The sequence below is a fragment of the Hylobates moloch genome, unplaced genomic scaffold (genome assembly GCF_009828535.3).
Source record: "Hylobates moloch isolate HMO894 unplaced genomic scaffold, HMol_V3 SCAFFOLD_14, whole genome shotgun sequence".
Classification (NCBI taxonomy): domain Eukaryota; kingdom Metazoa; phylum Chordata; class Mammalia; order Primates; family Hylobatidae; genus Hylobates; species Hylobates moloch.
This window is the reverse complement of record NW_026652289.1, coordinates 11,549,841-11,561,986: the sequence shown is the minus strand read 5'-3', so window position 1 is coordinate 11,561,986 and position 12,146 is coordinate 11,549,841. Positions and strand designations below refer to the sequence as shown.

General features: G+C 46.0%; 1 protein-coding gene across 4 annotated transcripts in view; it reads right to left on the bottom strand.

Annotated features, from left to right (window-relative positions):
• Positions 1 to 937: 937 nt before the first annotated feature.
• The window catches only part of RCAN1 (regulator of calcineurin 1), a 98,651-nt gene continuing 87,442 nt past the window's right edge, over positions 938 to 12,146 (bottom strand). For 2 of the 4 annotated variants that reach the window (XM_032174136.2, XM_032174138.2), the window contains exons 2-4: positions 8,022 to 8,195; positions 5,988 to 6,147; positions 938 to 2,741 (exon numbers count right to left, since the gene is read on the bottom strand). In XM_032174136.2, coding sequence (XP_032030027.1) covers positions 2,569 to 2,741; positions 5,988 to 6,147; positions 8,022 to 8,195 — 507 coding nt within the window. In that variant the 3' untranslated portion in view covers positions 938 to 2,568. Of the gene's footprint in view, positions 2,742 to 5,987; positions 6,148 to 8,021; positions 8,196 to 9,788; positions 10,096 to 11,161; positions 11,339 to 12,146 lie in introns of those variants that run through there. The other 2 variants (XM_032174137.2, XM_058427426.1) reach the window with 2 other exon arrangements.

Here is a 12,146-nt window from a genome sequence, read left to right as displayed (position 1 = left end):
CAAAGCAATGCATGGGTCCTGGGCACATTCATGATTCAGTGACTTTCAGGTCCATCAGCCTGGGAACCAGAAACTTTGTGCATTATTGGTTTTACAATTTCAGCTGAGGCTGCCACAGAACAACTCAAAAGAAATAGGCTGTCCTGAGTGAGCCTTTTCCTTGACTTGTACTTTCTATTCTAAGGTCTATTGGCTTCACTGGCAGTGGGACCACTGGCTATTTCCATCCTTTATTTAAGGGGACCTGCTGAGAGTCTCTATTTGGAAATATTTCCTGCCTGTCCTTAGGGGGGTCAATGCCTGAATCTGTCCAATAATCAGATTTGACCAACTTGGTTGAAGTGTGGATTTTCCAGCACGATTAAACTTTGAACATATATGGCTTGAAAATGTGCGAATACTCTTGGAAATGACAGGATCATGGTTCTCAAGAAAGGGAAAAAAAAAGTAGCCTAATGCTAATGTTGATCAGGATTAATGTCATTTCCTAGATTTCAGCAAATAAACGCTGGGTTACTTAGGCCTTTGTGGGCTTCCCAGGAAGGTCACCACCATTTGAAATGAGAGTTTCAGGGGAAAAGCTGCCAGAGATTAAACAGAAGGCTTATAGATGCATCTTCTGAAGATAACTTAGTATCTTCCATGGACATGTTTTCTAATAGAAAAGAAAGCTCTTCAAATGACCAAAACCATTGCTGTTTTGTGGAGGTGCTGGTGAACAGGGGTTTCATCATAGTAGCATCTACCTGTATAAATGAAATATTCGAAGTTCTGATTTCAGTTTTATCCACTTTCTTCTTTTGCAAGTGATGCATTCTTAGTGTGGTGGACCCTCCATGAACCACAGCACAGAATTAGGAGTTTCTAAGCTCAAACTGACAAAATCCTCCTGAATTTAAAATGTTTAAAAAGGTTTAAAAGCCTTTTAAACTGCAGAATTTAGAAGGTTCACAGATTTATTCTAGAAATAAAATGACAACTTTTCTGTAAGGAGCATACTGTGCCCATTTATTATAGAATGCAGTTAAAAAAAATATTTTGAGGTTAGCCTCTCCAGTTTAAAAGCACTTAACGAGAAACACTTGGACAGCGATGCAATGGTCTCTCCCAAACCGGCTCCTTCTTACCAAGTACTGTAAACAGGGTTTGAGAATGCTCAATCAGTTTCTTGATATGAACAATCAAAGCATTTAATGCAAACATATTTGCTTCTCAAAGAATAAAACCATCTTCCAAGTTTCCAAAGCATGCATTGTTACTTGGCATTAGGTATTTCAAAATGGCAAACTTTGTTATGGTAAGGCCAAAATATAATACCTATTTACCAGACATACACATTACAACTAGAAAAAAATTACAAATGTTAACCTAGTATAACAATTCCATCAGGAATTAATGGGGAAAGGCACTGCATCCCTCTCATATCGCCACAGATCTACTATCCACTTGACATGCTTTGAATTCAAGTCCTGTTAGACATGGGAACAGCTTTTTCTACAACATACGATTCACAGGTAGGTTAATACATCTTAGTCTCCCACTGCCATACTTTTCACCCAAGTGTACAACAGGTATGAATATATGCTATCAGCTTTATTTACAAGTGTATCTTGATGTCTTAGTGGGGTAAAAGAACCAACTATCCCAACCAACAGTTTCCAAAAAAGTTTTTGGCTATCATTCATGTATAGAAACCACCACATAAAAGAAACAACAGAAACTGAGGTCCGACCCCAAACACCTAAACTAAAATTTCTCACCCACTAAAAGTTGGCAGTGAAACTGCTATTCTCTGAATTGTATAAGCTAAATTCTACAGAGGAATTTCAGATCAACTTCTTTTGCAAAAGCACAAGTTACACGTTGCACGGTTGAGGATGCCGAGTGAATGTATTCCAGGAAGAGTTCCGCAAGCGAGTGCTGTTGCAAAGAGTCGAGAATCCGAGAATCTGGGAAAGGTGATATGATACGTTTTCCAAACGCTTTCCGGGCTTCCCAAATGATGTAAAACAACAATGGTGTAACTTTATATACGAACAAAGGTTAGTCTTGAAAATCAGTAATATACATGCACAAACATGAGAACATGAGGGAAGAAAGGAAACGCTACAATTTCCACATTGAATTGCTGCTGTTTTCACAACCTCTCTGCACTAGGCGGCTTCCTGTGGTACCTCTTCCTACCAGTAGAGAGTGGCCCCTGCAGGCCGCTTAGAGACAGGAAGCTCTCTCCTGAGCTCACTGATCAACCTGCCCTTGGCATAGACAGAACCTACCAGAAAAGAACAAGTACAAAACACTATCATTATCGGTTTCCCAAATGTCCTTGTGCGATGACCACAAACTCAGTGATTGGCCCAAGTCATTCCTGGGTGCCATGAACAGTAACTGGTGTGCAGCATTAGAACAAGGGGACATGGCCTTGTTTCTCTTCTGAGCAACATGAACTGGGATTTCTGCCACCCTGATCTCGGCTGCCACCTCCGAAGAAGTCGTGACCAGCCACCTCCACAGTAAAAGATTCCTCCCGTGAGTATGATTTGGAATGCGTCCTCGTCGCGTGCCAGTTCAGCTGAGGTGGATCGGCGTGTACTCTGGCCTCCTGGTCTGGATAATTTTTGGCTTGGGTCTCTTCATTCTTTCCATTTCCTCTTCTTCCTCCTTCTCTTGATCACTCTCACATACGTGGACCACCACGCTGGGAGTGGTGTCAGTCGCTGCGTGCAATTCATACTTTTCCCCTAAGGAGAGAAAATAATTGCAGGGTCACTCAGAGAAGTCCTTGGGAGACAAAAGGCAAACATCAAAGAGCATTCAGGGCTCTGCTGGGCCAGCTGCTCGTGTCCATCCGATTGGGCTGAGAGACACAGCCAGACATATTTTGGGTTTGTATTTCTTTGCTAGCTCATTCAGAAAAAGAGATATTTCCATTGTGCACGTCTCTGTTTTTAGTCAAACATTCTGGGAGTCCAGGCACATGAAAAGTATAGAAGGAATGCTTTTTTCTAGTTTTACTTCGCATGTCCACTAGACGTCTAAACTACCCAGAGAACTCCTTTTCTTTCAGCATTTCCTCAAGTGTGAATGTGAGAAACTTCAGTTCAGGAAAAAGATGAATGAAGAAATGCATTTGGAAACAGAACCCCGGGCCTCTCTCATGCAGCTCCTATTTGAGGGTCACAGTGCACGCCCGGGAAGGGCGCCACGGGAAGCCCCGCAGCAGACACAGGGGTGGATGCATGGAGCCAGGTGCTCTGGAAATGTTTTTGACCTCGGCATCTTTTCCTTAGAACAACTTCTAATCCCCGGGACCAGGAGTGCCCTGCTGTTCTGTGTCAGCCTGAGTTCTACCAGGTTGGCCAAGTTCAGGCCACTCTGGTCCAGCAAGGGTGGGGTGAGCTTTCTGCAACTGAAAAACCCGGCAGTGTAGAATGAAGGGGCTGGGGCCTCCCGCTGGGGTGCCGCTCTGGCCACAGGAAGAGTGTGCATCTCTGGTGCTCGTGAACGTAGCTCTGAGCCTGGCTCCTTAGTACCCAGGGCTCATGGGCACTTTATTCTGCTTCCCTGTGCACCTCAGTTCCCTCCTCAGTAAAGGAGACGTTAAAGGTATTGACTTCATGGAGCTAACAGCATGAGTGAGTGCCCGAGGCAATGAGAACCCGGCTCACCACATGCTTGTCCAGCCCATGTCACCTAGAAAGATGTTTAAGAATGGAGGCTGCATTGTTATTGGTGCCATGCTGGGCAGGGATCTGAAATAGGGCAGGAGGTTTGCTTCAACCTGCTCCCCCCATAGGGCGTGGCCTCATGGCGAGTTCTCCTCCGGGGCTTTGTGCTGGGGATTTCTTTTCTTTTCTTTTTCTTTCTTTCTTTTTTTTTTCTTTTTTGAGACAGAGCCTCGCTCTCTTGCCCAGGCTGGAATGCAGTGACAAGATCTCGGCTCAGTGCAACCTCCGCCTCCCGGGTTCAAGTGATTCTCCTGCCTCAGTCTCCCAAGTAGCCGGGACTACAGGCGCATGCCGTCATACTCAGCTAATTTTTGTATTTTTAGTAGAGACGAGGTTTCACCATGTTGGCCAGGATGGTCTTGATCTCCTGACCTCGTGATCCGCCTGCCTCAGCCTTCCAAAGTGCTGGGATTACAGGCGTGAGCCGCCATGCCCAGCCTGTGCTTGGGGTTTCTTTGCAGTTTGGGTAAGTGAGGAGGCACCTCACCAACCACTGTGTGCCCATCACATGACTGATTTCCATCAGGCAAGAGCAGCCCAGCAGAGCTTCCTACCTCCAGCCACACTGGTTACTCCTCTAAACCTGGAAGGTACTTTTACTTATAAGGAAGGTGGTGATCTTTTCTCTATCACACGTGGGACTGAAATGTTATTATAACTGCACTGGAAAAGGCAAAGGAGCTTCAGCTCTCAGAGAGAGAATTCAGGCATGGGAGGTCAGACGGATTGCTAGAAATGCTGGTTAAGAGTCCCTTACAAATCTACCTCTTTGCAAGTCTCTTATCTACCTACTAATCAGCGAAAATCCAGAAAGCTCAGGGTTTAGGACCATAATTTGCAAAATCTCCGCAATCCTGTTGATTGAAAAGCACAGGTGAAATATGAAATCTCACTCAAGCTCACTGTTACGTGAACCAAGGACAAACTGATTTTATTACATCTATTTCCTAAAAAGCCTTCTCCAATAAGCCCTTGGTGAAGGAAGTGCTAGATTCTGGAGTATGCAGAATTTTTATTAACAGCATTTGCTTCTGGAACTGTTGACACCTCTTTGCAAGTGGATAGATCCCCTGTTTCCTCCCATCCCTAACCTAGGGGAAGACTCCACACCCTCAGCCATGCTCATGCCCCTGGGCCAGGAGCTGCTGTATGGGGAGCACACACTTCCTCAAAATGGCCATTTCTGATCTTGACCTTCACGCCACAATTAGCAGTAAGTAATGTGACTCTTGCTTTATCCCACAGAGGGAATTTCCGTTTGGGCAATGTTTTCGGAAATGTAATCTGTTCAATATGAAACTGCTGATGGTCCAAGAAAACAAAACCCTCAACCCAAGGGAACATCAGATCGCTGGTCAAGGAGAAACAAGGAGCTGACGGTCTCAGCATTTACTCGACTTGCTCCATGGACAGAGCAGGAGAAGGCTCAAACCTCTTCACCCCGAGACTCTCTCTCACACCTGCCTCCTCACCCAAACCCTAGAGGACAGGACAGGAACCACCAACATTTTATGGTTTTCAAAAAACCTGCATTGAACACTGACTGTGAGCCAGGCGCTGATTGAAGCGCCTTTCACTGGATGATCTCATCCACTGCTCACAATTCCACCAGTGAAGGCCCACGTTTTGGACAAAGAGCCTGAGGAACCTACCCCCTCCCTGCAGTGCTCACACTTTTGTCCCTCCAGAAGACAGGAACTTCCTCTTTCTTTAGCAAGCTCTGTAGGGGACCAGCCCACGGGCCCTGGGGTAGGGCAGCCCGACTGCGGCCCTTCCCTCATCATGGCCTATGGTTCTCCTTCCCTTTTCCTTTAAGAAGGCTAGGTGAGAATCACAGGAAAGGGTGAATTTACCTTGATTAAAAATAACATTTCTTAAAGGGGGGCATTGATTTTCCCTTTCCAAAGTCCAATCGCTCATCCCTATCCGGAGCAACAGAACCTGGGGCCAGGACTCAGGCCTCCCACGCAGGCTGTGCTCAGTGGACACAAGAACGGATTCCTGGGACACTGCAGGGGGTGGAGGGCCATGATGCAGAGTCCCCACGATCAGCCGCAGTCTCTCTAACACTGCAGGTGGTGCCAAGAGGCAGGCATGCTCCCAGCACAAGGGACGGTGGCGCAGAAGAATACAGAGAAGCTCACAAAACACGCCGGCATGGGCTCACGAGAGCTATGGGGGTAGGGGGGTACTGCTTCCCGGTGCAGGGCAGCAGCTGTGTCTCCCCCTGCCTCCCTCCCACCCGAGGGCCCTGCTCACCTGGCCCCAGCTTGGAGATGGCATATAAGAGATCATAGTTTATGACTGGGGTCGCATCTTCCACTTGTTTCCACCCCACCGGCGGAGAGGCAGGAGGGGAGATCAGAAACTGCTTGTCTGGATTTGGCGGAGCCAGGTGTGAGCTTCCTATGTGTAAGGTCTGAGGAGAGAAAATAAGCACAGGTCAGGTGTTGCCAGGGAAGAACTGCAGTGAGGCAACAGCACCTAACGCCAGCTTCCGGAAGATGGGCGGGTCAATGTCCAGGCATCAGGACAGGTGTGATTCCAGGACCAATTGTAAGATGGTCTGTAACGGGGAGGGCAAAAGGATGTCTGAACTCTGATTATGGTGCAGATAGGATGACAGCCCCCTCCCAGGGCTATGGGAGTCACAGGCACAGGGACTGCAAATAATTACGCTTGATCTAGATGGACAGAAAATCAGCAGAGGTGACTTTAGTATATATGGAAAATTAAAGTCACTGTCGTTGAGGTTAGGAGGGCTCTTGGAATCAATTTCTCCCCGCTCCCCATACCACAGAGGCATGCTCTGAAAGTCCAAAGCCTAGGCCACAGTTCTGAGAGGACACAGCTTCTCAGGGACAGGGAGCCAGGACTCCACTTGCCCCTAGGGTTCCCCACCCAGCAGCGGCCCTGCGCCTCCCTCCCTGGGACTCTGGATCAGATGCCAGAAAAAATAAAAAATAAAAAAAAAGCCACTTCCCAGGAGACTTTAAAAAATAACAATAAGGAACAATAACCTATGATCCTAGTTTGGTTTTAGAAATGCTGACCAGTGATGAAAGGGCTGTCCAGAGAGCTCTTACATCACAAGCTGCGCGGTGTAGGTTTTCTCTACACTTCCAGATTGCCCTTCTCAAGTTTTCACAATGAATATGCATTGTTTTACAAACAGAAAAGGTCAGAGGAGTACTAAGTAATTATTTGCATAAAATCTCATCCCGTGCAGAAAGGAGTGTACTCACAGAGGAAGGCCTGGGCACCCAAGGTCAAAGCTCAGCCTGTGCCTCCCAGGGCAGAAAGGCTGGGGGTGGGGCGGGGATCGCAAATGCTTTATTTATACTTGAAGGGCCCAGCAAGTTCGCTGTTCTCACTTTGGGGAAGAAAAGACACTTCGGCTCTCTGGCATGGAGTCAGATGAGCTTCCTCCCACTGTGGGAGGCCTTCAGACAGGGTCCTCTCCCATCCCAGGAAGGTATGTGTGTGTGTGGGGGGGGTGGGGGCGGGTTGGGGGGGTGCTCAGAGCCTGAGGGGGACTTGCTTTACTGAGGAGCCGCATTCTAGACGCTCCTTTCTTCTTCCCTGACAATCTGCCAGCCCCTAAGGACATCAAATGGAACTCTGGGAGCTGCCTTGAAGGTGGGTCACCTGTCCTAAGTTCCCCAGAGGAGGGTAGTGGGCAGGAGAAGAGGCAAACCCAACCCCAGCTACCTCCGTCCCTGCCGTGGGTGCCCTGGGGCTGGGAACCCTGCCAAATGGAGGGTTTCTTAGCATCTGCGCCCAGCTTCGTTATCCCCTATTTTTGTTTCAAGCCGGACCTAGCAGTCCTGGGGTGATTTGCAGGCATCTTCTGCAAACTCCTCTTTCTCTGCTGAGTGCCCCCAGCACCACATGAGCTGGGAACCACTCTGGTCTGCTCAGTCTAGAGTGGGTCGTTAGCTCCAACCCCCAAGCAAATTCATGGAAACCTGCTGTGCAAATCTTAGGGTGTTTGCGTAGCCACGCCCACCCCACTGCACCCTGCAAGCTCCCCAGTGAACAGGGAAGGCTTTCTTTCCCCCATCATTATCAACCCAGGAAGGTCAGGGGCGATGTCTGAGGTTGCTTTCAAATGCACCTTGATATCTTCTTAAAACAAGTGGGACGCTGAACATTCAGAGTAGGAATTTTGCCTTTCTCAAGATGAAGTCTTAGAGTTTCTGGTCAGCATATAACATAAGCAACGTATAAGCTGCTTTACAAAAGGGAGGGAGGGAGGAGGGAGAAGCATGCACAGCAATGAACCCAACTCACCTGAGCAAAATATAACTTCATTTCCTTTCCCAGAAACTCAGTCTTATGCAGCTGGAGCCTGGCATCTGCTGCGGAGAAGGGGTTGCTGAAGTTTATTCTGACTCGTTTGAAGCTCTTAAAATACTGAAAGGTGATATCCTTGTCATACGTCCTAAAGAGGGACTCAAATTTGGCCTGAAAAATAACAATAAAAATAAAAGGAGTTGAAATTTACCTGCATATGACCCTTGACTAGATGATGTCATTACTTTTTTTTTTGAGACAGAGTCTTGCTCTGTCACCCAGGCTGGAGTGCAGTGGCGCAGTTTTGGCTCACTGCAACCTCCGCCTCCCAGGTTCAAGTGATTCTCCTGCCTCAGCCTCCTGAGTAGCTGGGGTTACAGGTGCCTGCCAGCACACCTGCCTAATTTTTGTATTTTTAGTAGAGACGGGGTTCTGCCATGTTGGCCAGGCTGGTCTCAAACTCCTGTCCTCAGGTGATCCGCCCACCTCGGCCTCCCAAAGTGCTGGGATTACAGGCATGAGCCACCGTGCCTGGCCTCCTCAATACATTTTTTACTGAGGAAGTAGATCATCATTCCTTTCAAGAACTCCTAACTTCTTTCTTAGAGAAAAGCCTTTCCCCTCTTAGGGGACTATGGCCTTTAGTCCTAATGCAGGTGATTTTACAAGAAGGTAAGAAGGTATGATTTATTACATTCATCTAATCAGCAGAACAATTGCCAATACATAGATACTACTTACGGTAACAAACTTTTTTAAAAAGTAGAGTGAGCATTTTCCAGGGAGGTACAGTTATGTAATTTGTTCTCCATGTTTCTCTGTCCTATGACCTTCCCCGGCTCACTCCCGCCCCCCTATTTCTCTGTCCTATAGCCTTCCCTGGCTAGTCAACTCCAACCCCGCCATTCAGCTCAGGGCAATGTTGTATATATCAAATATTTCTTTAAGACTTAAAAGCACTGCAGCTAATTTGAAAAAAAAAAGAAATACTGACTTGAAAAATAACAAAGTTGATAGAAAGTTTTGCATTTCTTAAAATAAGTAGTTTTTAAAAATTTCCACGATCGCTTTTATCTCAGTCTGTTACTTTTTAACTCTCTAAAATGATACTGGTTTAAAAATTAATGTTCTGCATATGGACCGTATTCTGCATCCTGGCTTTCATGTCTGTGCACACCTCGCTCTGGTGCCGTAGGGCTAGTGAGAATTAGGAGATGTCCTGAGCTCTTAGAATGCAAAGCCCGAGGTGGGGGATTACAAGCTTAGGTTGCTCAGGGGACAGCCCCCTAGGCTGGGTCCTGGAGTGTGGATGTCGGTGGGGGCAGCTGGGGGCCACTGCAACTCCTCGGAGAGGGAGTTTAACTGGTGGACAGTCAAAGCTCCAAGGAAGACTGCATGGGCTTCTAGTCGTCAGGTCTTGTGAATCTTTCTACCAGGCAAAACCACTTAGGACAGTTTGTGGGAGCCCATGTGAAAGGCAGAAGGGGCTGGCCAGGAAGAAGGGGATGGCGCAGGGTGTGGATGGTAGGCAGCGCGGGCAGAGCTCACTGAGGACCTTGGAGAACCTATGGAAGGCGCAGTGTCTCTGCAGTGGGAGCGAGGATTCAGGATAAGAGAGGAGAGTGTCTTCGAGAACGTTCACTGCTAGCAAGCACGGGGAGGCACGGGTGGATGGTGCCTGCTTCACGTGGGGCTGCGGGTAGGAGCAGGGTAGCGGGTCCCTGCCAGGAAGGTCGTTAAGGAGCAGTCAGAACAACCTACGACCTTGCTCTCCTTGCATTCTCCGGCTTTTCTTCAGTTTGTGGACATTTGTGAGACTTTCCCACGAGGGATCCTGCAGAGGCACGTGCGAAGGAACGCGGAGCTGGCGGACGGTAGAGTTCATTCGGCTGCCTCTCACTCTTTTTCCCCACCTGTCTTGAGCACGGGCAAGTTTCTGGCAAAAGTGTGTCTTTGTACATTTGGAATTTTGTATGACCTCATCAATAGGCACTGTGACCCACTGTTTAGTTTTGAAGTTATGATTCAGAATTTGGGAGAGATGATTTTGAAGAATATTTTTAGAATACAGGTTCAGGGCTCAGGACCAGAACAAAAGAGAACTCACATTATCTTTAAAATCTAGATTACTATGATGCCATTCTCTTATAAAAGAATCTTATTTGTTCTAATAACTGATATCTAGTTATTATAGCTTTTGGATGGCATCTCTACTTCATTTAAAAAACAGTGATTTTACTCACATAAGGCTCATGTTAAGTGAACTCACTTTGTAGTACTTTAAAAACACAGAATGTGCTCTGCAATCTAGTCCAAACACTATGGTGCCAGCCCATAAGCATTACATACAATTATGGAGTTACATTTGATTTTTTTAAAAAAAGAAATCTTCGCATGTCCCAATATGGCTTTGGGTATAAAGCATATAACACCACCAAGCACAAATACCACCTCTCAAATAGAGCACACAGGATTCATTCCTATACGATATTATTAAAGCTCAATTAGATAGCCGGATAGCCGCTGATGAAAAAACTTACATTTTAATCAAATGAAGAAGAAAAGTGTAGTGATTAAAATGATTATATTAATCACCATCAAAGAGAGCTGCTGCCCAGGAGGCACACTGATCTCACACTTAATTTCTCCAGTTTTATTATTTGCTCTGGCTGCATTTTCTCTCGTTAGAGAAATGTGGGAGCTTGAGGCCAGGCCCTCGTAATTACTACAAACATACAAATATCTTTATAACATTTATTTCCTAAGACGAAATGAAATTACTCACAACGCTGGCTGTAAAAGTAAAACACTATTCACTGTCAGAAGAGGCCTCTTTCTGAAAAGTTCACTTACAACATACACAGAATGAAAAACACACGATGCCCCAACTCTCACCTTCCTAGTTAGTTGGTTCAGGGACCTGGATGTTGTCAAATATTGAGATCTTTAGAAATTCCTTCCTCAGTTAATTCCTCAGGCAACAGCTTTTGATTTTCAAGGCTCGAAAGACTTTGGATTTCTTTCAAAACCCCCAAACCCACAAGAGAGCCACACTCCCCCAAGTATTTCAGTTAATAGTCCCAATTAGCATAATGCTTTGAAAACTAAAGAAAATCACGTTATATTAGAAGCCTTACCCTGGTTTCACTTTCGCTGAAGATATCACTGTTTGCCACACAGGCAATCAGGGAGCTAAAACTGTAGTTAAAGTTTCTAAAATGCATCTTGCTTTCTTACAGTGAAAGCGCTAGAGACCCACGCGGTCAAGCCCCTAGTGAGATTCCTTTCCAAGAGGCTGTAGGTTCCTTCTTGAGCCGGTGCTTATAAAGCAGTAAGGGCCAGCCCCCACTCCCTGGGAAAAAAAAAAAAAAAAAGTGCAGCTTCCACAGCATCCTGTTTGGACAGCAAATTCCTGAGTCAAGTCCTGCATGCTTGCAGGCAGACAGGGACAAAGTGTAAGTTTCTACTGGAAAGAGGTGACGTCAACACCTTAGTCATTTTCCCTATGCTAATTAACTTTGCTTGGGGAGAATGGAAAAAACAGCTGAGGTTTGCTTCGCAGCTGCTTTATCAACCCCTCTTGCAGCATAGTTTCCACTGGTAGTAATTCCATTCAGCCACTCAGACAACACGCTCCTCGGCCGAATGGGACGACCCTTCTTAAGATGGAAAATGTTACAAAAGAAAAAGGATGAAGGTCTGTGGCAATAAACAGCAATTAGACTGTAGGGAAATTTCAAGGCTTTGGGAAACCTGGAAACCAAAGTCCGGGTGACATACTTGATCCCTGGAACTTCCTGAAAACCTCAATCAAAGTTTCACTTTGGGATATTAGAGAAAACATTTTGAAATCTGTCTTGGTCAATAAAAATTTTAAAGGACAAAAAGAGGAATCATTTTGAAATGTAGTTAAAATTTTTTTTTCCCAATGACATTTTATTGGATGAATGTCCCAATTTCTACTTGTATCCCACAGTGGAATGGAGCAAAGAGAACCTAAAACAATCCTAGGATTTTCATTTGAAAACTACATTACTATAATTTGAGAACTAGGAATATGCAACACTTTGATCATTTTCAAAGCACTACTGAATTCAGGCAAAGGATACAAAAACACCAGCC